General features: G+C 44.6%; 1 protein-coding gene across 1 annotated transcript in view; it reads left to right on the top strand.

Moving 5' to 3' along the window:
* LOC120297976 (double C2-like domain-containing protein beta) overlaps positions 1-27,003 on the top strand; it is a 202,759-nt gene that overhangs the window by 138,409 nt on the left and 37,347 nt on the right. Inside the window, exon 12 of the mRNA XM_039321257.1 lies at positions 2,110-2,219. Within this exon, the coding sequence (XP_039177191.1) occupies positions 2,110-2,219 (110 nt within the window). The remainder of the gene's footprint in view (positions 1-2,109; positions 2,220-27,003) is intronic.

Here is a 27,003-nt window from a genome sequence, read left to right as displayed (position 1 = left end):
AAACTATTCTGATTCCCACTGTACAGAAACCGAAATTATCGCAGTACTCCTAACAGTGCTGGCTCAAGCAATTAGATCAAACAACAAGAAACGGTTATGAATTCCACATTTTGGGAGCCAATTTGGTACAGTGGTTAAGACACGAGCTTAGAAACCGGGAGACGGTGAGTTCTAGTCCTGCCTTAGCCATGAAAGCCAACTGGGTGACTTCGAACCAGTCCCTCTCTCTGAGCCCAACCTACCTCACAGGGTTGTCGTCGTGGAGAAAAAAGGAGTAGGAAGGAGTATTCCGTGGATTTACCTCCTTGAGTTCTTTATAAAAACAGTGAAGACGAGATTAAAAACGGATAAACAATAAATGAAATCAATAAAACATTCGACCGTCCTTTCGCAACTTGGGCTGATTTGCATGGTCCCACTTGAGTTGTTTGGGGGGGGGGAGTGGGGTATAAATAAATAAATAAATGTTTTCTGAGGTTTTCGCGGGTGTTTGTATGTAGGTCTTTGGTTGTTCGGGTTTTCTCCCGCGTAAAATTGGAAGTGTCTTGGCGACGTTTCGACGAAGTCCCATTCGTCATCTTCAGGCTGGTGTTTTCAGCTTCGTGCTTCGTGCTCCTCAAAGCACGAAGCTGAAAACACCAGTCTGAAGATGACGAATGGGACTTCGTCGAAACGTCGCCAAGACACTTCCAATTTTACGCGGGAGAAAACCTGAACAACCAAAGACCTACAAATAAATAAATAAATACATTTTAAAGCAGTACAACTTTTCCTTGGATTCCCGGTAGGGACCAGGTGAGCTGTCTTCCCGTTCTTGTTCCAGAGGTTATTAAAGGTGGAGCTGTTGCAGTAAGCCTCCCTGATTTATCCTGCCGTCTTTAATTTCTACTTTTATTGTTGACATGCTTACTATCTGGTGGTGCTGCGTTTATCACTTTTATGGACGACTGCGCCAGGGAGGCTTTAATTGGTTTTTTTTTTTTTTTTTTGCTGTTCGACATAACACAACGAGAGTGTTTGATTGCGGTGGGATAGAAACGTGAGACATAAATAAACAAAACGTGATGGCAAATATAAACACGGGGATTTGCACAAAACTAAATAATGGAAACTTGCACCTGAAACAAAGGATGACCTTTCAGAACTTAATCTGTTCTCTTGCACAAACTCCCATTAGTCTGTTAATTAAGGCACCAGGATAGAAGCCAGGAGACAGTGAATTCTAGTCCGGCCTTAGCCATGAAAGCCATTGGGTGATTTTGAACCAATCAGCGGGAGAGGTTGAGTTCTAGTCCCACTTTAGACACGAAAGCCAGTTGGGTGACTTTGGACCAATCGCCAGGAGATGGTGAGTTCTAGTCCCACCTTAGACGTGAAAGCCAGTTGGGTGACTTTGGGCCAATCACCAGGAGAGGGTGAGTTTTAGTCCCACCTTAGACGTGAAAGCCAGTTGGGTGACTTTGGGCCAATCACCAGGAGAGGGTGAGTTCTAGTCCCACCTTAGACATGAAAGCCAGTTGGGTGACTTTGGGCCAATCACCAGGAGAGGGTGAGTTCTAGTCCCACCTTAGACGTGAAAGCCAGTTGGGTGACTTTGGACCAATCACCAGGAGATGGTGAGTTCTAGTCCCACCTTAGACGTGAAAGCCAGTTGGGTGACTTTGGGCCAATCACTAGGAGAGGGTGAGTTCTAGTCCCACCTTAGACGTGAAAGCCAGTTGGGTGACTTTGGGCCAATCACCAGGAGAGGGTGAGTTCTAGTCCCATCATAGATATGAAAGCCAGCTGGGTGACTTTGGGCCAATCGCCAGGAGAGGGTGAGTTCTAGTCCTGCCTTAGGCATGAAAACTCAACTAGATGGTGAGTTCTAGTCCTACCTTAGGCGGATGTCTTAGGGCCAATCACCAGGAGACACAGTGAGTTATAGTCCCGCCTTAGGCATGAAAGCTGTCAGGATGACTTTGGGGTGGTAACTGAGCCCAGTCCACCTCACCGGGTTGTTGTTCTGGGAAAAATGCGTAGGAAGGAGTATTCCCTGTGTTTGCTGCCTTGTAAAAGGAATAAAAGCGGGATATGAACAGACTGTTTTATTTATTTTTTCCTCCCTAGGCGAACAAACTGAGGACCAAAACTTTGCGGAATACATTAAACCCCACTTGGAATGAAACCCTCACATACTACGGGATCACCGACGAAGACATGATCCGCAAAACGCTTAGGTGAGTCTGTGACAGCCTCAGGGCAGGTAGACCAGACGGGAAACACAACCAGGTGAGCTAATTCCGCTTTATTATAAGGCTAGTGTCAACGCTGCTAACATCGGATGTTTTGCATTGGCAACAGATGGAAATATAGCCATCTTCTTCCCTTTTGGTTTTAGAGTTAGATGATGCTGGGGGTGTGTGTGTGAATAGAGTCTAGCTAGACATAACAACACTAAACTCTGCATGAGAATCAAGGTTATTGAGACCAGAGCTGATAAGGATTTGGCAGGCTGGAGAACTGGAGAGGAAGCCCGCAATTCAAGCTAATTGGGGAATGTGATTTATGACTGTTAATTGGAGGAGGGAATTGTGCTTTGATACTATGTGCCCAGGGGAGGGGAATTCAGCTTTTGGCTTCGATTATGTAGTGCCGATAGTATGCTATTCGAATACAAGATTCTTTAAGGTAAACAATGCCTTGAAGTTCTTTTGAAGAGTTTCATCTGTCGGAACCATGACAGCTAGGGGAACAGAATCTCTCCATCTGAAAGTATAAGTCTCCCGCAGTCTCTTTTGTAGCCTGAGAAATTAGGGGGAGAAACGTTTTTCTCGCCATGCACATGTATACATCACCCGAACTAGACTTGTGTTGTTTCTCTGTGTCATACAATATATGTGAAAATATATGCATAATTCTGTATTTATTTATTTTTGCCGTAGTTAGGTAGTGCAGTGGTTCTTAACCTTTTTGAACGAATCGCCCCCTTGAGCCAATGAGGAAGTTGTCATCGCCCCCCTCCTCCAACATAACCTCTCAATCACAATATAGGAAATATTTTTTCAATTTATGCAAACACTTTTTTTGTTTTCTTTAAAATTGTCATCAGGACATATCGATGCAAATAATTTATTTCCAGTCTTTTCCCCATATCTCCCATATGGGCACCATTGTATGGGTAGAGGCTGCTGCGCAACGCGCATGAAGATAAGCGATGCATCTTCACATATGTACGGTGTTCTGTACTGAAGCTAGCTGGAGGAACATTTGAAAACATAATTCAATCAATTAATAGCGAGCTATCTGATGTTTTTGTACGACAGATATGCAGCCATTCACTGTACGAAAAAGTCTCAAAAGTGTCCCCAAAACGTCTCGCTCCATCGCCCCCATATCGCCCCCTTTTCGTTCCTTTGCCCCCCTGAAAAATGAAATCGCCCCCTGGGGGGCAATATCACCCAGGTTAAGAATCACTGAGGTAGTGTATATCGGAGGTGGAGACCCTCTGAGAGCGGTGTGCAACGAAATTTCATTTTAATGTACGCCGATTAGTGTACATTCAAAGTGACAATAAAGTTGTTCATTATTCATTATTCTATTCGTTTTCTGAGTCTCTTCGTCTGTCCGTTAGGCAGCTGAGGGCTGGTGTATCTCTTATCTGATTATTCCCTAGGCAGCATTGCTTCCTCCTGTATGCCAAGGCCATTCCTACATACCATTACAAGTAGCCTTTGACTTACGACCACAATTGAGCCTGAAGTTTCTGTTGCTCAATTGTTATCTGAGTTTTGCCCCATTTTACGACCTCAGCATTGTTACGTGAATCGCTGCAGTTGTTAAGTGAATCTGGCTTCCCAAGTGATATTCAGAAATTCACAAAAGGTGACCCAGGGACATTGCAACCGTCATAAATATGAGTCAATTGCCAAGGAACACTGCCACGGTCATAAATATGAGTCAGTTGCCAAGCGTCTGAAGTTTGATCACGTGATCAGGGGGATGCTACAACAGTTATAAGTGTGAAAAACGGGTTGTAAGTCACTTTTTTTCAGTGCCGTTCTAACTTTGGATGGTCACTAAATGAACTGTTGTAAATTGAGGACAATTTGTACTGTCAGAGCCCTGTTTGGCTTGCACAACTGTTGGCCGAGCCTGGCTTGCAAAGTGTTTAAATCTCCCTTTGATGGTGTAGAAAGAAAAAAAAAATTCATCAGGGTCCAGTCCAAGCCGGGAATAAACAAAATGGAGACTGCTTTAGAAAGAAAGTTGCAGTTTATTGAAGAGGAGAGCCAGAAAGAAAGATAGTTCTGGGAAAACTGACCACATGCAGCAGGGAATGGTGGCTTTTGAGGTTGTTTCCTGTTCCTGTTTGAGCTTTTGTATTTCCTGTGTCATGTATTTTGACCTTAGTCTGAGTGTTAATCCTATTATGTCCCCAAAGGTCATGTTTTTTAGAGTTTGGGTAGGGTATGTAGATTTTAGGTGTCCTTGTCTTCCTAATCTTCTAGCTTTCTGACTCCAATCTTCCTGAATGGATTCTTACATCTGCATTTCTAAAAGTTGGCCTGATTTTTGCTTGGGCAGAGAGACTTGGCGGGGGGGGGGTGGTGGTGTTCTGCCTAAGATTTTCTATTATTCCTTTGGGGAAATATATTCTGCCTTTTAAATATTCCCCAAAATATTTCTTTCTCTGGGGGGCTGACTTCCCACAATGGACTATTTCGAGATTGTCTGTCCAGTGGCTAGCCATTTTCCCAAAGCGTAAAATATATTTTCCCTGACAATGCCTGAGCTTAAAGCCGATTTATCTTCCCTTTCCCCAGCCAATTACTTAACATATTTTTCCCCTCTTTCTCATCTCGGTAAATTCTCAGCTTTAGCAAAAAAAAAAAAAAAAAAACCCAAAACCCTAACTTGTCTTACCTGGAAACACGCTGGGGCGATTCTCAGCGCCCGGTTGTTAAAAATGCAAATGAGTTATTCAGTTTTGATTAGCTTGTAACTCTGGAACATCCTAATCTAGCAGTTGGAAGGAGGACGGCAGCCGTCAAAGCCGTGGTGATTTGATTTTAATTTCCACGGGATGTTCATTTTTAAACGTCTCTGCTTTGTGTTTTTATTAGGCCGTTTAAGGACGGAAAGGTTTTTGGCAGAGAAGGAAGTAATAAAATACAACTCAGGGGTTTAAAACGAAATCATAAAAATGCCAGTCAGGGATTTGGAAATGTCAAGGAAATTGTCACTTGCTAATATAGCATTACTTAGCTGTAAATAATTGAGGCTGCCTCAGAGTCCCCTCAAAGCAAGAAACGAGGAGCATATCACTGTAAATGTAATAATAAATAAAAAAAATAAAAGACTTGAGTATATTATACAGGTAGTCCTCGGCTTACAACCACAACGGAGCCTACACTATCTGTTGCTAACTGAGACAGCTGTTAAGTGAATTTTGCCTCGTTTTAAGACTTTTCTTTGCCACAGTTGTTAAGCGAATCACTGCAGTTAGCAACATGGTTGTTAAGTAAATCTGGCATCGACATTGCTTGTCAGAAGGTCGCAAAAGGGGATCACATGATCCCGGGACACTGCAACCGTCATAACTATGAATCAGTGGCCAAGCATCTGAACTTGGATCACGTGACCAGGGGAACGCTGCAGCGGTTGTAAGTGAGGAGAAGGTCATATAGTAAGTCCCTTTTCAGTGCCATTGTAACTTTGGATAGTCACTAAACGAAACTGTTGTAAGCTGAGGCCTACGTGGGCTTAGTGGTAAATCACTGAGGCCTCTCAGAGTCGCCTCAAACCTCGAGATTTACAGAAGCTGTAAATTTAATGAATAATAATAATTATAATAAGCTGTTGCAAGAAGATCGCACAGACTGACTACAAGCAGCGGCATGACAAAGTAGCAACAATGGTGCATTGGAAGATCTGCCAGAAATATCATTTGCCTGTAAGCCAGAACGGGTGGGATCATAAAATAGAGAAAATCATAGAAAATGATAAAATTAAACTGCTCTGGGACTTCAGAATTCAGACAGACAAGCACCTGCAACATAACACCCCGGACTTAACAATTGTGGATAAAAAAGACAAAAAAGTCTGGATAGTGGATGTGGCAGTGTCTGGAGACAGCAGAATAGACGAGAAAGAACTGGAGAAGATAACAAAATACAAAGACGTACAAATAGAAATAGAAAGACTGTGGCAAAGGCAAGCAAGGGTAGTACCGATAGTAATAAGGGCCTTGGGTGCAATCCCAAAACAACTGGAGCACCACTTGAACACCATCATTGGCACTGACAAATTCACCATGAGTCAATTGCAAAAGGCGGCCTTACTAGGACCCGCTTCCATCCTGCGACGATATCTGTAATACCATCAAACATCCACATCTTGGGAAGGACTCGATAGGTAGACTAAAATGCCAAAAATGCCAAATCCAGTCTGAATATCTGGCTGGCTGTGCGATGATCAATAATAATAATGATAATAAAGTTGGAAGGGACCTTGGAGGTCATCTAGCTTTTCAACCAGTGGTACGGGTACCATCTGTGGTACATTGGCACCTGGCAGGTGGTACGCGACCATCCTAGAAAAGTGGGTAGCGGGTGAGGGGAATGAGCTGAACCGCACAGGCAGCACCGCACAAGCCTGAGCGAGAGATGGCTGGAGCTGCAGGGCTGTCAGGGCTCAGCGGAAGCGCCAGGATCAGCGCCAGGCTCCAGGTGGAGCTCGGCACTGATCCTGGCACTTCTGCTGAGGCCTGAAGAAGCACCAATCAGCTGGAAAGCAGCGCTGATCCTGGCGCTTCTGCTGAGCCCAGAAGAAGCGTCGATCAGCTGGAATGTTGCAGCCTCTCCAGGGTCTTGTGATTTACATTCAGATGCTTGGCAACTGATTCATATTTATGACGGTCACAGTGTCCCAGGGTCATGTGAAGTGGCCAAAATCTGCTGCGACAACCCAGCAGACGAGGGGAATAAAAACCAAACACCCTCCTCGGACAGGAGGAAGCGCGCCGCCGGATGGGCAGGCAGGTGTCTTGCTCAGCTGTGGCTTGGAGGGCACTTTTTTCAGTGCCATTGTAACTTCGAAAAGTCACTAAGCGAACTGTTGTAAGTCGAGGACTACCTGTACTTTATCACTTTTGGGGGGGGTCATCAAGTGTTTGACACCTTGCTAGGCGACTGCTGGTACTCGGATATTGCCATATCCTAAAAGTGGTACAATGGGTGAAAAGGTTGAAAAGCCCTGATCCAGTGAAGTCCAATCCCCTGCTCAGGCAGGAAACCTGAACATTTAAAAAACAAAAACAAAAAATTCAGTACTGGATATTATCCAGGTATCACTTTAAGAGATTAAGAATTCCAGAGAGGTTGCGATGAATTTTTAGGTGTGAATAATGTGATGTTCGATTTAGTGCAGGTTGTAAATTAACACCAGGAGGTGTTTAACGTGACCCAAATCCACTTAATGTGCGGCTCTGGATGGGGATTTTGAGGCCGCAAATCTTCTCCTTCACAAAATGGCGGAAAAACAAAACCTTGTCAGAGGAAAAACAGTACAGTTAGTCCTCGGCTGACCACCACAGTGGAGCCCAAATTTTCTGTGGTTAAGGGAGACATTTGTGAAGTGAGTTTCGCTCCATTTTAGGACCTTTCTTTCCTCAGTTGTTAAGCGAATCACTGCAGTTGATAAGGGAGTCACACGGTCGTTAAATGAAGCTGGCTTCCCCCCATTGACTTTATTTGCCAGAAGATTGCAAAAAAGGGGAATCGCGTGACCCCGAGACGCTGTGACCGTCGTAAATACGAGTCAGTAGTGTCTGAATTTTGATCACGTGACCCTGGGGATGCCAGAAAGGTCATAAGTGTGAAAAACGGTCCTAAGTCCCTTTTTTCAGTGCCGTTGTAACTTGGAACGGTCACTAAATGAACCATTGTAATTTGAGGACTCCCTATACATTTTTTTTAAAAAAAAAATATGCTTTGTAGGTGTCAGCTTATTTTCCGGAATGATATTTCCTTTTGCTTTCTCTGACATCGCTGGGATTTTGTTAACCATCCATTTAAATGATAAGTATCTGCTTTCGCTGCCCTATTTTATTAATATGCATATAAACATTTACACTGAAACGTTTTTATTGCCTGTTTGCTGTTGAGCTGGAACCAATTACCCTTTTTTTTTTTCATAGAAATAAAAGTAGTCCTCAACTTACGAGGACAACTGGGGCTACCACTTCAGTTTCTAAGCGAGGCGACTATTCAGTGTGTCTCGCCTGTTTTTATAGCCGTTTTTGCCAGTTGTTAAGCGAATCGCTGCCGTTATTAAGTGAATCATGCAGTCGTTAAGCGAATCCAGCTTCCTGCCATTGACTTAGCTTGTTGGAAGCCAGCTGGGAAGATCGCAAAGGGTGATCACAGGTCACACTACAACCGTTGTAAATACATGCCAGTTGCCGAGCCTCTGGATTTTGGTCACGTGACCCTAGGGAGGCTGCAACGGTCATAAGTGTGGAAAATGGTCATATGTCACTTTTTTGAGTGTCGTTGTAACTTCAGTCACTAAACGAATGGTCGTAAGCGGAGGACCACCTGTATTCATCTCTTGGTCCCATCAGGTTTTGCAGAAATGCAAAACCAGGCAGTCCTCGATTTACAACTGTTTGTTTAGTGACCGTTCAGAGTTACAACGGGGCCAAAAAAGTGACTTATGACCGTTTTTCACACTTAACGACGTAGTAGCAGCCTCATCATGGTCAGGTGATGAAAATTCAGCTGACTCGTATTTAGGACGGTCGCAGCGTCCCCGAGGTCACGTGATCCCCTCGTGTGACCTTCTGACCCACAAAGTCAACGGGGGAAGCCAGATTCACTTAACAACCATTGTTACTAACTTAGCAACTGCTCAGTGATTCCCTTAACGGCTGGGGCAGGTAAGGTCCTAAAATAGGGCAAAAATCACTAATCTGGGGCTCCCTTGTGGTCGTAACCTGAGGACTACCTCTACTCTTGCAGGTTTAGACTTTCCGTTTGCAAAAAGCTTTGCTTTCAGATCTCGCCCTGCTCTTCCTCCGGGTTCGTGAAATCAAAACTTTGCATTTGGCCTTTTAGACCCATCATTTATTCCGGGTCTTCTCACCCCGAACATGCTTTCTCAGCAACCACGTCAGGAAAAAAGCTGGCCTTATCCCAGCTCATCCCTTTTTTGCAAGTTTTTCCGCTCTCCGATAAATCCCCGTGACAGCTGCTTGATATACAGAAAAGGAGGTGAACCTGGGAGATCTTTTAGCTGGCGCTTTATCTCCCGCAGAAGTGCACAAGGGATCGTGGCTCTGAACTTGCTTGCCACGATGTAAAAAAGATGTCAAGACCCTGGGAAGAGCGCGGAGAAGATTAACCGAGGTTTGGCTAGTCTAAAGAAAAGAAGAAACGGGGGGGGGGCATAATAGCAGTGTTCCCGTATTTGAGGGGCTGCCACGAAGAAGAGGGGGTCAAATTATTCTCCAAAGCATCAGAGGGCAGGACGAGAAACAACGGTTGGAAACTGACCAAAGAGAGAAGCAACCTGGAATTAAGGAGAAACTTCCTGACATGAGAGCAATTAACCAGTGGAACAGCTTGCCTCCAGAAATCGTGGGCGCACCATCGCTGGAGGTTTTTAAGAAGAGACTCTGAAATGGTATAGGTTCTCCATTTCGAGCAGGGGGGCTGGACTAGAAGACCTTCAAGGTCCCTTCCAGCTCTATTCTATTCTATCTTAACAACCTGCCTCCAGAACTTGTGAATGCTCCAACACTAGAAGTTTTTAAGAAGAGACTGGACAGCCATTTGTCTGAAATGGTGTAGGGTTTCCTGCCTGAGCAGGGGGTTGGACTCAATGACTTCTAAGGTCCCTTCCAACTATTATTATTATTATTATTATTATTATTATTATTATTATTATTAATTATTATTACTACTACTACTACTACTACTACTGCTATTACTACTACTACTATTATTATTATTATTATTATGCTTAGGGGACTGGAGGCTAAAACCTATGAACAGCGGTTGCAGGAATTGGGTATGTCTAGTTTAATGAAGAGAAGGACTAGACTAGAATAGAATAAAAGAGTTGGAAGGGACCTGGTAGGTCATCTAGTCCAACCCCCTGCTCAGGCAGGAGACCCTGCACCATTTCTGACAGATGGCAGACCAGTCTCTTCTTAAAAGCTTCCAGTGATGAAGCTCTCACAACCTCTGAAGGCAATCTGTTCCATTGGTTGATTGTCCTCACTATCAGGAAATTTCCCCTTAGTTCCAGGTTGCTTCTCTCCTTTGTCAGTTTCTATCCGTTATTCCTTGTCTGGGCTTCAGGTGCTTTGGAAATTAGGGGTGACTAGTGGTGACATGATAGCAGTCTTCCAGTATCTCAGGGGCTGCCCCAAAGAAGAGGGAGTCAAGCTATTCTCCAAAGCGCTTGAAGGCAGGACAAGAAGCAACGGATGGAAACTCATCAAGGAGAGAAGCAACCTAGAACTAAGGAGAAATTTCCTGGCAGTGAGAACAATTGACCAGTGGAACAACCTGCCTCCAGAAGTTGTGAATGCTCCAACCCTGGAAGTTTTTAAGAAGAGACTGGACAGCCATTTGTCTGAAAGGGTATAGGGCAGTGGTTCTCAACCTGTGGGTCGGGACCCCATTTGGGGTCGAACAACCATTTCACGGGGGTCGCCAAACAAGGCTGTCCGCCATTTTTTCCCCCTTTTCTTTGGCCACACCTCTGGCACCCGGTGATGTATAAGTGGTTGGGGGTCACCACAACATGGAGAACTGTATTATGGGGTCGCGGCATTAGAAAGGTTGAGAACCACTGGTATAGGGTTTCCTGCCTGAGCAGGGGGTTGGACTAGATGACCTCCAAGGTCCCTTCCAACTCTGTTATTCTATTCCAGGGGTAGGCAACCTTGGCTCTTTATTGACTCGTGGACTTCAACTCCCAGAATTCCTGAGCCAGCCATGCTGAGGAGAAAGGGAGAGGTTTCCATGTTGAGCCATGCTGGCTCAGGAATTCTGGGAGTTGAAGTCCACGAGTCATAAAAGAGCCAAGGTTGCCTACCCCTGTTCTATTCTATTCTATTCTATTCTATTCTATTCTATTCTATTCTATTCTATTCTATTCTATTCTATTCTGCCTTGTTCCCCTGAAGGAAAGGAAGAATAGACGTGATAAAAAAATAGGGACCAGTATTTTCCCAGAATGCAATGCATGCCTCTTCACATCACTTCCACCTTCAAGAGAATTCCATAACTTATTGCCTGCCTCCTTCCCAGTGTGGGACTACAACTCCCATCAACTGCTGTGCACTTCCCATTTATTTCTCTGTGCAGCTTTGTTCCCCTGTGATTTCTTTTTTTTGCCTTTAGAAACACCGGCAGTCAGTGCAATAAATGTTGAGGACTAGAAACTTTTGCGGACGCATCCGCAAGACTGCTCAGACCGTGGTGTGTATATATATATATAAATTTGCCTTCATTTTTGGAAGGACTGTTCATCTTATTAAATTTTGCAGTCAGTGGTTAAGATGGCACAACTCATTCGAGACTGCTGCAGTTGGTGCTTAATTGTGTGTTTTTTTGAAAAGCTCCCAATTTTTTTACCCACGAAAATTGGTTTAAAAGCAAATTGCAGCTCTTCCCACATAGCATGAATGTAAAGGAGATCTGGAGTGCATAACATTAAAACGGGATACAGACTTTTAAAACACGTACAAAGATCAGTTACGATACTTTCTTGGAAAGGGGCCTGGAGTCTTTTAGAATACAGTAAGTCCTCGAACTTACAACAGTTCATTTAGTGACCATTCAAAGTTACAACAGCACTGAAAAAAGAGGCCATTTTTCACACTCAACGTCCACATAGCATCCCCATGGTCGCGTGATTGAAACTCGGAAGCTTAGTAACTGACTCATATTTATGACAGTCATGTGATCCACTTTTGGGACCTTCTGACCGCCAAAGTCATTGGGGAAGCCAGATTCACTTAACGACCATGTGGCTCACTTAACAACTGCAGTGTTTCACTTAACAACTTTGGCGAGGAAGGCCGTCAAATGGGGCAAAACTCACTTAACAATTGTCTCGCTTAGCAACAGAAATTTTGGGCTCCCTTGTGGTCCTAAGTCAAGGGCTCCCTGTACAGATAGTCCTCGACTTACGACCACAATTGTTGCTAAGCGAGACAGTTGTTAAGTGAGTCTTTTACAACCTTTCTTGCCACAGTGGAATGGCTGCGGTTGTTAAGTGAATCACACGGTCGTTAAGCAAATCCAGCTTCCCCCCCCCTTCACTTTGCTTGTCAGAAGCCGTCTGGGAAAGTCGGAAATGGGGATCACATGACCCCAAGACAGTGCAACTGTCATAAGTACACGCCAGTTGCCAAGCATCCGGAGTCTGGTCACATGACTCTGGGAATGCTGCGACGGTCGGAAGTGTGAGGGCCAGTCATAAGTCATTTTTTTTCAGTGGCATCATGACTCCAACTGGTCAGCAAACGAATGGTTGTAATTCGGGGACCACCTTTCCTCCCCTCCTCTCCTCCTTACTTAAGCTAGAGCTAGACTCTAGAACAGTGGTTCTCAACCTGTAGGTCGGGACGCCATTTGGGGTCGAACGACCATTTCACGGGGGTCGCCAAACCAGGCTGTCCGCCATTTTCCCCCCCTTTTCTTTGGCCACGCCCCTGGCACCCGGTGATGTATAAAGTGGTTGGGGGTCACCACAACATGGGGAACTGTATTATGGGGTCGCGGCATTAGAAAGGTTGAGAACCACTGCTCTAGAAAGAGAGCAGCGATGAGCAACAAAGATGATCAGGGGGCTGGAGGCTAAAACATATGAAGAACGGTTGCTGGAATTGGGTAGTCTAGTGCAGGGGGAGGCAACCTTGGCTCTTTTATGACTCGTGGACTTCAACTCCCAGAATTCCTGAGCCAGCCACGCTGAGGGAAAAGGGAGAGGTTTCCAAGCTGAGCCATGCTGGCTCAGGAATTCTGGGAGTTGAAGTCCACGAGTCATAAAAGAGCCAAGGTTGCCTGCCTAGGCCGCTTTCTGACTCGTGGACTTCAACTCCCAGAATTCCTGAGCCGGCATGGCTCACCATGTTAACCTCTCCATTTCTCCTCAGCATGGCTGGCTCAGGAATTCTGGGAGTTGAAGTCTAGGAGTCACAAAAGAGCCAAGGTTGCCTAACCCTGGACTAGTTTAATGAAGAGAAGGACAAGGGGGGGACATGATAGCAGTGTTCCAGTATCTCAGGGGCTGCCCCAAAGAAGAGGGAGTCAAACTGTTCTCCAAAGCCCCTGAAGGCAGGACAAGAAGCAACAGATGGAAACTCATCAAGGAGAGAAGCAACCTGGAACTAAGGAGAAACTTTCTGACAGTGAGGACAATCAACCAGTGGAACAACCTGCCTCAGAAATCGTGGGTGCTCCATCACTGGAGGTTTTTAAGAAGAGACTAGAAATTTACCTGTCTTAGACGGTATAGGTTCTCCTGCTTGAGCAGGGGGATGGACTAGATGACCTCCAAGGTCCCTTCCAACTTTATTGTTGTTGTTGTTGTTGTTATTATATTATTATTATTAAGCTTCCAGCTTTTCAATGCCTTTTTGTCTGCCTAAACTTTAGACTAGACCAGAACAGAACAGAACAGAACAGAACAGAACAGAACAGAATAGAATAGAATAACAGAGGGGACCTTGGAGGTCTTCTAGTCCAACCCCCTGCTCAGGCGTGAAACCCTACATCATTTCAGACAAATGGTTGTCCAGTCTCTTCTTAAAAACTTCCAGTGTTGGAGCATTCACCGCTTCTGGAGGCAGGTTGTTCCACTGGTTAATTGTCCACACTGTCAGGAAGTTTCTCCTTAGTTCCAAGGTTGCTTCTCTCCTTGTTTAGTTTCCACCCGTTGCTTCTTGTCCCGCCTTCAGGCGCTTTGGAGAATAGCTTGACTCCCTCTTCTTTGGGGCAGCCCCTCAGATATTGGAACACTGCTATCCTGTCTCTCCTTAGTTTCCTATGAAACTAAGGCAGTCACAAGTTCAAGATAAAATATTCTGTCAGCCTCACGCCTTCACAGGAACCCGGAACACATTTGTCACCTTTCGTGCGATAATGAACTGTCCTAACAGTGAGGACAATTAATCAGTGTAACAATTTACCTCCAGAAATCATGGGTGCTCCATCACTACAAGTTTTTAAGAAGAGACTGGGCAGTCACTTCTCTGAAATGGTATATGACCTCCTGCTTGAGCAGGGGGCTGGACTAGAAGACCTCCAAGGTCCCTTCCTGCTTTGATTGATTGAGATTGACAACCACCTGTCTGGAATGGTAGAGGGTCTCCTGGTTGAACTAGAACAGGGCTTTTCAACCTTTTCACCCATTGTACCACTTTTAGGATATGGCAACATCCGAGTACCACCAGTCGCCTAGCAAGGTGTCAAAAACTTGATGACCAAAAAAAAAAAAAAAAAGGAAAAAAGTGATAAAGCACAGGTAGTCCTCGACTTACAACAGTTTGCTTAGTGACTGTTCGAAGTTACAATGGCACTGAAAAAAGTGCCCCCCAAGCCACAGCCGAGCAAGACACCTGCCTGCCCACCCGGCCGCGCTCTTCCTCCTGTCCGAGGTTTTCATTGTTGGGAGCATTTCTGTTGAGGATTGGCAGCGGGGATGGGGTGGGGTGGGGGGGTGTTTGGTTTTTATTCCCCCCCCCCCATCTGCTGGGTGGTTGCAGCAGGTTTGGGTGACTTCACATGACTCTGGGACACTGTGACCGTCATAAATATGAATCGGTTGCCAAGCATCTGAATGTAAATTACAAGACCCTGGAGAGGCTGCAACATTCCAGCTGATCGGCGTTTCTTCTGGGCTCAGCAGAAGCCCCAGGATCAGCGCCGAGCTCCAGCTGGAGCCTGGCGCTGATCCTGGCGCTTCCGCTGAGCCCTGACAGCCCTGCAGCTCCAGCCGTCTCTCGCTCAGGCTTGTGCGGTGCTGCCACCGGTTCAGCTCATTCCCCTCCCCCGCTACCCCTTTTCTAGGATGGTCACGTACCACCTGCCAGGTGCCAATGTACCACAGGTGGTACCCGTACCACTGGTTGAAAAGTCTTGAACTAGAAGACTTCCAAGGTCTCTTTCGTGTCTATTCTGAGTCTGATTCGGATTCCTAATAAATGGAGGCCTCCTTTCCAATTGCCTCCTGTGTCTTTTTCCTGGCTTGGAACATGATGGGATTTTACTTCCAACAATTTACGACCGTGATAGGCGGACTCCATTACAGTCATGAGTTGAGACCTACCTTTGTAGCTTGATCCTAACTCTACCTTACGTTAGGACGGGATCATCATTAGAAACTGGGTTCACATGATACACTAAACCAGTGGTTCTCAACCTTTTTAATGCCGCGACCCCCGACCGGTTGTAAGTCGAGGACTACTCAACCAGTCGTAAGACGAGGACTACTCAACTGGTGCAGCACCGTTTGCAGAATGGGACTTTTGGCGGGCTCAGCAGGGCAGAGACAGCCTGGACAATTCCTATTGGCTTTTGAAAGCCAATAGAATTAGACTCTATTTGAATAATTTATATTTAAAGTTTAAGATATTATCTAGAAGTGTAATTATTATTATTCTTTATTTTTTTATTTTTTTATCTTCCCTTTTTTTTCCTCTTTTTGTTTTTTATATATAATAGAGTTAAAGTATTTTACAACTTGTTTATTGAGTGTAATTATATTTGCTTAAGGTTTATTTGGGTTTAAAACTTTTTTTCTGTTAAGTTCTAGTTAAGCCTATATTCAGCTCTAGGAAGAATGGGGGAGGGTTTTGGGGTGGGTTGGGAGGGATTGGGGAAGGGGTTTTTATTGTAAAATTTTAAAAATTTTTAATAAAAAAAAAAGCCAATAGAATAAAAGGGAGTAGCACAGCTAAGGAAAAGGGGGGAAAAAATGGCGGACTGCGTTGTTTGGCGACCCCCGTGAAATGGTCGTTCGACCCCAAATGGGGTCCCCACCCACAGGTTGAGAACCACTGCACTAAACTGAAGGGGTGGGTTAAGAATTTGGGAATCAGGAACGGAGTCCGAATGTACATATTGCAACAAACCGCTTCGTTCAAACATTGTCTCATTTTTTAAAAAAAATAAAATTGCTTCTGTTGAAGAGCAATTAATAAAATCTGTCCAAATAACCGAAGAAAATCTGTAATGCACAGAGACAACAACAACAACAACAAAAAACCCCACAAGAAACAATAGATGGAAACTAATCAAGGAGAGAAGCAACTTGGAATTAAGGAGAACTTTTCTAACAGGGAGGACAATTAATCAGTGGAAAAACAAAATACTGTTCCACCGCAATGTAAATTGAAACACATTTTAAAGGTTCACATTTACCATTTAAACCTCGGCCAAGAATAGGTCTGCAGCAATTAAGATAAAAGCATAATCTCTGCCCAACTTTGATAGAATAGCCCCTGCTTTTCAGTATTTTAACTTTATCTCTTGCATTTTTATTTTTTTAAAAAATGTGGCCTTCGAAAGCATCGTTAGATGACTAAGCCACTGTGTCTGGCTTTGCATTAACCCTAAACCCTAAATTATGGCTTGTCAATCAAAGTGGCTAGTTCACACGGAGCAGAAGTAAATAAAACACAGGGTTGGTGTTTGAAGGATGGCCTTGAAAACGAAAGAGCTATAATCCACTTTTCTGAATTCTTTCTCTTAAGGAAGAAAATTTACTTTCAGCACGGCAGTGTTTTTTCTTTAAGTGGGTTTGCATTCAGAGTTTGCCTTAAGCCTTCGGACCGTACACTACAGGTAGTCCTCGACTTAACGACCACAGTTGAGAACCCCAAACTTTCCATCACTAAGCCAGACACTTCTTAAATGAGCTTTGTCCCATTTTAGGACCTTTTTGAAGTGAATCGATGTAGTTGCAAAGTTAGCAACACAGCTGTTAAGCGAATCTGGCTCCAGTCGCGAAAGGGGATCACGTGACCCTACAAAAATGCAACCGGCAGAAGTACATGCCGTGGCCAAGCCTCCAAATTTTGATCACGTGACCATGGGGATGCTGCAACAGTCGTGAAGTGTGAAAAACGGTCTTAAGTCACTTTTTTGGGGTGCTTTTGTAACCTCAAATGGTCGCGAAATGAGTTGTTGTAAACCAAGGACTGCCTGTGAAAGAGCTGCAATATACACAGGTAGTCCTTGACTTATGAAGGGATGCTTAGGGATTGTTTCAATTTACGACGGAGGTCCCAGCCACCCATCCAAAGGGACTTGCAACTCAGTTCTGAAGTTCTAACAGGTGACACCCCTCCACCCACCCAGGCGTCGCTGGCTGGGGAATTCTGGGAGTTAAAATAGAATAGAATAGAATAAAATAGAATAGAATAGAATAGAAAATGGAATGGAAAACACAACAGAACAGAATAGAATATAACAAAACAGAACAGAATATGGAATGGAAAATAGAATAGAATAGAATAGAATAGAATAGAATAGAATAGAATAGAATAGAATAGAATAGAAAATGGAATGGAAAATACAACAGAACAGAACAGAATATAACAAAACAGAATATGGAATGGAAAATAGAATAGAATAGAATAGAATAGAATAGAATAGAATAGAATAGAATAGAATAGAATAGAATAGAATAGAATACCAGAGTTAGAAGGGACCTTGGAGGTCATCTAGATTCTAGTCCAACCCCCTGCTCAGGCAGGAAACCCTATACCATTTCAGACAAATGGCTGTCCAGTCTCTTCTTAAAAACTCCCAGTGTTGGAGCACCCACAACTTCTGGAGGCAGGCTGTTCCCCTGGTTAATTATTCTAACTGTCATTCTAAGTTGAAGCCCACAGGAGTTAAACTTGTCCAGATAGGACACCCCTGCCTTGAATGGAATAGAATAGAATAGAATAGAATAGAATAGAATAGAATAGAATAGAATAGAATAGAATAGAATAGAAGTTGGAGGGGACCTTGGAGGTCTTCTAGTCCAGCCCCTTGCTCAAGCAGAAGAACCTATACCATCTCAGACAGGTGATTATCTAGCCTCTTCTTAATAATCTCCAGTGATGGAGTGCCCATGATTTCTGGAGGCAAGCTGTTTCACGGGTTAATTGTCCTCACTATCAGGAAGTTTCTCCTTAATTCCAGGTTGCTTCTCTCCTTGATCAGTTTCCATCCATTGTTTCTCATCCATCCCTCTGGTGCTTTGGAGAATAACGTGACCCCCTCTTCTTTGTGGCAGCCCCTCAAATACTGGAATAACTGCTATCATGTCTCCCCTATTTCTTCTTTTCTTTAGACTAGCCAAACCCAAGCCCCTCCGTTGTTCTTCCTATGTTTTAGTCTCCAGGCCTTGGATCATCTTAGTTCCAAACTCTCAACATCATTTTTGTGATATGGTGACCAAAAAATATTGTTTTGGTCTCTTTGGTACCCAGCTGCGCAAGCCATGAGTTCCATCCCTGACTTTTTAGATTGACAGATGTTAAATGAAGGCAAATATACGTGTCCCAGGAGCAAAATCAAACTTGGGTCCGTTACCAGGATCAGAAATTTACTCTTCCGAGTTTTCGGACTCATGCTGAAGTCCATTGCAAATTTTGAGTCTAAGTGACAGAGAGCAACTAAGATGATTAAAGGCCTGGAGACTAAAACACACGAAGAACGGTTGCAGGAACTGGGTATGGTCAGCCTAGAGCAGTGGTGGAGAACCTATGGCATGGGTGCCAGAGGCGGCACTCTCTGTGGGCACGCACGCCGTCGCCCCAGTCCTAGGCCTTCAGCTGGGTTTTATAAAACTAAGGTGACCAACCATCCTCCTTTAGGGAGGACAGTCCTCCTTTTGTAAGTTATGTCCTTCCTCAAAAAGTGTCTTCCTTCATGTCCTCCTTTTCGATATTTGAAGACTAATCTGCAGGGCTTTTTTTCCCTCATAGAACGCTCTGAACGGCGTTCCGGCACCTTTTTTTTGTTTTGTTTTCAACTTTTGCATGAGCTGTGCTACTCCCACTATTGGCTTTTGAAAGCCAATAGGAATTGCTGCTGAGCGCACCAAAACTCCCGGCTGGCAAACTTTGCACATGCAAGTTGTCTGTATTATTGTTGCAATGAATAAAATGTTTCTTTTATTTACGATATTTTTTTCTTCAATTTATTTGTGTCCTCCTTTTCATTGTAAAAAAGTTGGTCACCTTAATAAAACCTTTTCACTTTAGGCCTCCGCTGCCGTGTGCAAAAAAAAAAAAAAAGGTTCAATCAATCAGTCAATTTCAACTTCTCACGAAAAAAAAAAGATCTTGCAAAGTTGGAATTGATTGATTGAACTTTTTAGTCCCACCCAGTCTGCCATTACCACGGCAGCCACGCCCAGCCAATGGGCCACACCCACCTGGCACCCAATGATGGTGGCGCAGCAGTTAGAGTGCAGTACTGCAGGCCACTTTAGCTGACTGTGTTCAGCAGGTCAGCAGTTCAAATCTCACCGGCTCAAGGTTGACTCAGCCTTCCATCCTTCCGGGGTAGGTAAAATGAGGACCCAGATTGTTGGGGGCAATGTAAATATATATATACATTGTTTACTGGTGTACACTGCTTAGAGAGTGCTTGCACTTAAAGCAGTATATAAGTCTCATAAATAAATAAATAAAATAAGTGGGTTTTGGGTTGCACTTTGGGCACTCAGTGTCTAAAAGGTTCGCCATCACTGGGTGGGGGGGAACACGATAGCAGCATTCCAGTATCTGAGGGGCTGCCACAAAGAAGAGGGGGGTCACATGATTCTCTAAAGCAACAGAGGGCAGGAAAAGAAACAACGGTTGGAAACTGATCCAAGAGAGAAGCAACCTGGAATTAAGGAGAAACTTCCTGACAGTGAGGACAATTAACCAGTGGAACAGCTTGCCACCAGAAGTCGTGGGTGCTCCATCACTGGAGCATTTCAAGAAGAGATTGGATAGTCATTTGTCTGGAATAGTATGGGATCTCCTGCTTGAATGGGGGCTGGACTAGAAGACCTTCAAGGTCCCCTTCCAACTCTATTCTGAATTGAATTGACTTTTTTTTTTTTTTCCCAATTTCCCAGATTCTCCCTTACGGGCTATCTTCCCGAGAAACGCAGCTGGAGCCAAGAGAGTATCTATGTTTGTGATAGGGTTTTGGGGTTTTTTTGCCGCACAAGGGACAGTTTCAATTCCCCCCCCCCCCGTTCCCCCCAAATTGCTTTCTGCACCTTCCTATCCAAGCGTCGCATCATTTTTTTAAAAATAATAATAATAATAATAATAAAAATTGGGAGAAAACCTCCATCTCTCCTACCCAGCCTGAGATGGGGGCCAGGATCGTAGTTTTAATTACCTGCTTGGTGGAATGGGGAAGGAGGCGACGGGAGGGGGGGGGCACCCTCGCTGGGTTGCCATGGCAACCGAACCTCCGGAAAGATAACCCCAGGGAGGGGTTCGCAGGATTTGCAACAGGAGGCTTAAGACTTTCTCACGCATTTCTTTCAGGCAAACATTTCTGAGGATTCTTCTTCCAAGGATGGGGGAGACTCAGGTGAAAAAAAAAAACCTGAAATTGGTGAAGGATTGGGGGTTTTTTTGGGGGGAGGGGGTAAGTTGATGAGATCTTGGGGGGAATAAGACAAGGCACCCAAGGGAGAGAGAGAGGGTCAGAAAAGTCAAGATGGCAGGTGCAGCCAAGCAAGGGATGGCCCACTCTTCTCTGACATGCAGTGCACATAACAAGGGGGGGAGGGCTTTCATGGAGCAGTTGTGCTGTCACTTACACTCCATCTCACCCCACACACACATACACACCCATGCAGATGGTGCTGAAAAGTCCAGTATGCAACATTGCAAACTGCATGAGTTCAGTAGGAGAATGGAATGGAGTGGAGTGGAATGGAATGGAATGGAATAGAATAGAATAGAATAGAATAGAATAGAATAGAATAGAATAGAATAGAGTAGAGTGGAATGGAGTGGAATGGAGTGGAGTAGAATGGAATAGATAGAATATATGGAATGGAATGGAATGGAATAGAATAGAATAGAATAGAATAGAATAGAATAGAATAGAATAGAATAGAATAGAATGGAATGGAGGAGTGGAGTGGAGTAGAGTGGAATAGAATAGAATATATGGAATGGAATAGAAGAGAAGAGAAGAGAACAGAACAGAACAGAATAGAATAGAATAGAATAGTGAAAGAACAGAATAGAATGGAATGGAATTTGAAATTAGAATAGAATAGAATAGTATTAAAACAAGAATAAAATTAAAACAAGAATAGAATAGAATGGAATGGAAAGGAAAGGAATGGAATGGAATGGAATATAATTTGAAATTAGAATAGAATTTGAATTTAGAATAGAATAGAATAGTATTAAAACAAGAATAGAATTAAAAGAAGAATGGAATGGAATGGAATGGAAAGGAATAGAATAGAATAGAATAGAATAGAATAGAATAGAATAGAATAGAATAGAATAGAATAGAATAGAGCTGGAAGGAACCTTGGAGGTCTTCTAGTCCAGCCCCCTGCTCAAGTACGAGAACCCATACTTCTTCCAGCTGGGCCACCTCCTGCTCTTCATTTCTCCTCCTCTTTCCTTCTTTCTCCCCCCATCTGTGTTTACTTTTTTCCCTCTTCCTCCCAGGCAAGCTGACTTCCTTCTCTCTTTCCTCGCCTATTTGAAGGAAACTAAATTTAGGTGTGCTGCCAAGCATTTTAATATTTTTTTCCAGAGATCTCTATGTAGGAGAATGAGGAGGTGGAAGGAACTGGATGGTGGCTGTGCTTAATGTTGGGGGTAAAGGGGGGGGGCTTTGAAGGGGAAATATACAGCTAGTCCTCAACTTACAACCATTAGCTTAGTGACTGAAGTTTGCAAGGGCACTGAAAAAAGTCCTTTTTTTCACACTTACGACCGTTGCAGCGTCCCTGTGGTCACGTGATCAAAATTCGGGCGCTTGACAGTTGATGTGGATTTCGGAGAGTTGCATTGTTCCAGGGTCACGTGACCGCCATTTGTAAAGTAGAGTCCGTGGGGGGGGGAGCCAGATTTGTTTAATGACCGCACGATTCACTTAACGACTGCAGTGATTTGCTTGAGCACTGGGCCCCCCCCCCCAAAAAAAGTCATAAAACGGAACAAAACTCACTTAACCACTTGCTTTCCTTAGGAAGAAAAATTGTCTAGCTGTACATTGAACTGCTTAGCTTAGATCCACAATCAGGAACTTTAATTGAGGATCCTTGGGGCTCTCTGAGTTGAGTTGTTTTCTTGTAGAGCAGTGGTTCTCCACCTGTGGGTCGGGACCCCATTTGGGGTCGAACGACCATTTCACGGGGGTCGCCAAACAACGCAGTCCGCCATTTTTTCCCCCTTTTCCTTAGCTGTGCTACTCCCTTTTATTCTGTTGGCTTTTGAAAAGCCAATAGAATAGACTCTCTTGAATAGAGTCTAATTCTACTGGCTTTCAAAAGCCAATAGGAATTGTCCAGGCTGTCTCTGCCCTGCTGAGCCCGCCAAAAGTCCCCTTCTGCAAACGGTGCTGCACCAGTTGAGTAGTCCTCGACTTACGACCGGTCGAGTAGTCCTCGACTTACGACCGGTTGGGGGTCGCGGCATTAAAAAGGTTGAGAACCACTGTTGTAGAGGTTTCATTAGCCAAACCAGTAGTATGACTGATGTTACCTAGTAGTTGAGTAATGAAACCTCTGGAAGAAAACCACCAAGCTCAGAGAGCACCAAGGACCCCACAGTCATTCTCCTCCTCCTCCTCCTCCAGCCCCACTGCCTTCTAGCACTGATAATGTTAGCTAGTTGGGTCATGAAACGTCTGCAGGGAAAACCACCAAGCTTATAGAGCAACAAGGAGTCCTCCTTTTCCCCTCCTTTTCCTCCTCATCTACTTCCTCCTCCTCTCCCCCCTCCACCCCCTCACTCTCACCATCCTCCTCCTTCTCCTCCTCCTCCTCCCGCACTCCCTTCTAGCACTGATGATGTTACCTATTTGGGTAATGAAACATCTGCAAGAAAACCACCAGGCTCAGAGAGCACCAAGGACCCCACAGTCCTCCTCCTCCTTCCTCCTCCTGCCCTTCTTCTCCTCTTCTCCTTCTCCTCCTCCTCCACTCCACATACCCCCTTCTCTTCTAACTCTGATGATGTTCCCTAGCTGGGTCATGAGACGTCTGCAAGAAAATCACCAAGCTCAGAGAGCACCAAGGACCCCACAGTCTTCCTCCTCCTCCTCCTCCTCCTCCTCCTCCTCCTCCTCCTCCTCCTCCTCCTCCTCCTCCTCCCACAAACCCTCTTCCTTCTTGCACTGATGATGTTACCTAGTTGGGTCATGAAACGTCTGCAAGAAAACCACCAAGCTCAGAGAGCACCCAGGACCCCACAGTTCAACCCTGAGCTAGAAATATTCTCCTTTATTGGAACCCTGAAATAAGAGCGTCCTTTTCTAACCAGGATGGAAGATTGCATAACCCAATTAGACTGACCCACTTACACTGCATCGTTCTGGCCCTTACTAATCCTGCATTTCATCCCCACCTCACCCTTTTCATCAAAACCCGCTGGAAAAGGTGACAGGTGTTGCGCCCGACCTGAGATTTTTGTCAGCCTCCCGTTTCCACTTGCTAAAAGATGCAATCCCACTTTTTTTTTTCTTTTCTTCTTTTTGCAAATCTGTCAGGAGGGGAAAATTAGCACCAGCTGGGTGGGATTGAGGTGGGCCTGGGGAGGGGGACTGTTGTCGCTGTATATACCGTATGTGTTTGCACAGTTTTAATTAACGAAGTAAGGCGCAAAGTTGCAAAATACGACAGCTCCAAAGTTATGCAAAACAATGGTGTGTGTGTGTGTGTGTGTGTGTGTGTGTGTGTGTGTGTGTGGTTTTAGGGTTCTCCAAACAGGCTCAAGATCACCGCAGATGGGGACTGCAGCCAAGAAATTAAAAGACGCTTGCTTCTGGGGAGGAAAGTTATGGCAAATCTAGACAGCATACTAAAAAGCAGAGACATCACCCTGCCAACAAAAGTGCGTATAGTCCAGGCCATGGTTTTCCCAGTTGCAATGTATGGCTGTGAAAGTTGCATCGTAAGAAAGGCTGAGCGCCAAAGAATGGAGGCCTTTGAACTCTGGTGCTGGAGAAGACTCCTGCGAGTCCCCTGGACTGCAAGGTGATCCAACCGGTCGGTCCTAGAGGAGATCAACCCCGACTGCTCTTTAGAAGGCCAGATCCTGAAGTTGAAACTCAAGTATTTTGGCCACCTAATGAGAAGGAAGGACTCCCTGGAGAAGAGCCTGATGCTGGGAAAGATGGAGGGCAAGAGAAGAAGGGGACGACAGAGAATGAGGTGGCTGGATGGAGTCCCTGAAGCAGGAGGCGTGAGCTTCAATGGACTCCAGAAGATGGTAGAGGACAGGAAGGCCTGGAGGAACATTGTCCATGGGGTCGCGATGGGTCGGACACGACTTCACAACTAAGAACAACAACAAACAGGCTGGTTTCAATGGTTTGGAAGTCCAGTTTCTTTCACCTAAAGCCAGTGAAGTGAGATGATGGGATCTGTAGTCTCCACAGCTGTTAGCCCTGCAAGGTAGTCCAGACACCCAGAACTTGCTAGCTGTATCTTTACTGTCAGGTGACGTGATCAGAACCTCGCAAATCTGAAAGTGTAAGTAGTCCTTGATTTACGTCCACAATGGCGCCCCAGATTTCTGTGGCCAAGCGGGACAGCAAAGTGAATTTTTGCCCCATTTTACGACTTTTCTTGACACCGCTGTTAAGCGAATCACGGCCGATCAAAATTCAGACGCTTGCTATTAGCTTAAATACGAGATAGTAGATATTAAGAGAAAAAGGCAGGAAGTATTAAAGGTTGAAATAGGAGGAATTTTGGTTACTAAATTTAAGATAGCTGGAAATTACCAGAAAATAAGAATATTATATTGTATGACTCATTAGTTGATGTAAGATGGTGAGAACCCAAATAGATAAGATGTGTATTTTGAACCTTAGATCTTGTGATGAATTGTGATAAAGGGAATTGGGGTTATTTAAAACTTGGAAATTATATAATACCAAACATTAAATATAAATATTAATGGGAAACCTAAAAATTGGGAAAAATTAAAACCAGGACATTGATTGTCTAAAAAGGTTGAATGTTAAAACAACTAGGATATGTATAAATCAAAAATTATTGATACATGTACATTGATTTAATCGATATAACAAGAATTGGATTAATTTAAAGATGAGACAGTAAATACTAAGGGGAAAAGAGAGGAAACATTTAATGTAACAGTTTGAGATCTGCACTAAAGACATTTGTATATTATTGAGTTATTGACCAACTCAGCCGCCACGTTGCTTTTCAAATATTCAAATGTAAAACTAGTACAGGGCTTTTCAACCAGTGGTACGGGTACCACCTGTGGTCCATTGGCACCTGGCAGGTGGTACGCGAGCATCCTAGAAAAGTAGCGGGGAAGGGGAATGAGCTGAACCGATGGCAGCACCGCACAAGCCTGAGCGAGAGACGGCTGGAGCTGCAGGGCTGTCAGGACTCAGCGGAAGCGCCAGGATGAGTGCCGCTTTCCAGCTGATCGGCACCTCTTCAGGGTTGTCAGGGCTCAGCGGAAGTGCCAGGATCAGCGCCAGGCTCCATCTGGAGCTCGGCGCTGATCCTGGCGCTTGTGCTGAGCCCAGAAGAAGCGCCGATCAGCTGGAATGTTGCAGCCTCTCCAGAGTCTTGTGATTTACATTCAGATGCTTGGCAACGGATTCATATTTATGACGGTCACAGTGTCCCAGGGTCATGTGAAGTGACCAAAACCTGCTGCAACTACCCAGCAGACGGGGGGAATAAAAACCAAACCCCCCCCACCCCACCCCCACTGCCAATCCTCAACAGAAATGCTCACAACAATGAAAACCTCGGACAGGAGGAAGAGCACGGCCGCTCGGCTGTGGCTTGGGGGGCACTTTTTTCAGTGCCATTGTCACTTCGAACAGTCACTAAGCGAATTGTTGTAAGTCGAGGACTACCTGTTCTTCAACACTTTTTTCCTTTTGGGGGGGGGGTCATCAAGTTTTTGACACCTTGCTAGGCGACTGGTGGTACTGGGATGTTGCCATATCCTAAAAGTGGTACAATGGGTGAAAAGGTTGATAAGCCCTGAACTAGAAAACCAATAAAAATTTTCTTAAAAAAAAAAAAAAAAATTCAGACGCTTGGCGACTGACTCATATTTGTGACGGTCGCCGCGTCCCCAGGGTCACACGATCCCCTTTTTGTGACCTTCTGACAAGCCAAATTAATGGGGGAAGCCAGATTCGCGTAACGACTGTGTTATCAACGGCAGCGATTCACGTAATGAATCTTAAGGGAAAAACACCCTTAAGATCTGCATTGCTTTGCCGTGGAAATCTTGAGCTTTGTTCTTGTCGTACGTGGTATGTCCGTAAGATATTATATTGAAATGAATATTTTATATAAGGCTTAAAAGTGAGGTTCTCACTCAGACCACATGTCGATTGACAGATAACCCAACCCCACTTTAGCTCAGTGGGGCATGTTTGGTGAATCCAGCCAAGCTATTTTCTGAAAACATTTCGACGGCTGATGCCAAAAGCTTGTACTTTTCTTTCAAAAGGATGATCTTTTCAAGAGATATATTTTTAAATTGGGGAAGTGTAAAACTCCTCTGCCTGCGTCTGAATGTTGTCGGTTAAGAGTTTTTTTCATATCAAAAACTCAAGGACCTCTTAACAAGAACCCTAAATAGAAGCCGGGGCATGTCATCAGCTCACAGATGTTGTTCTGATGAAAGGCAGAGAAATAACACATCGGAAGTGATATTACCACTAGTTCTCAACTTAGGACAGTGGTTCTCAATCTGTGGGCCGGGACCCCATTTGGGGTCGAACGACCATT

Source organism: Crotalus tigris, unplaced genomic scaffold (genome assembly GCF_016545835.1).
Source record: "Crotalus tigris isolate CLP2741 ecotype Arizona unplaced genomic scaffold, ASM1654583v1 scf7180000023723.778456, whole genome shotgun sequence".
Classification (NCBI taxonomy): domain Eukaryota; kingdom Metazoa; phylum Chordata; class Lepidosauria; order Squamata; family Viperidae; genus Crotalus; species Crotalus tigris.
The sequence above is the reverse complement of the archived record's forward strand: the minus strand, read 5'-3'. Positions and strand labels throughout refer to the sequence as shown.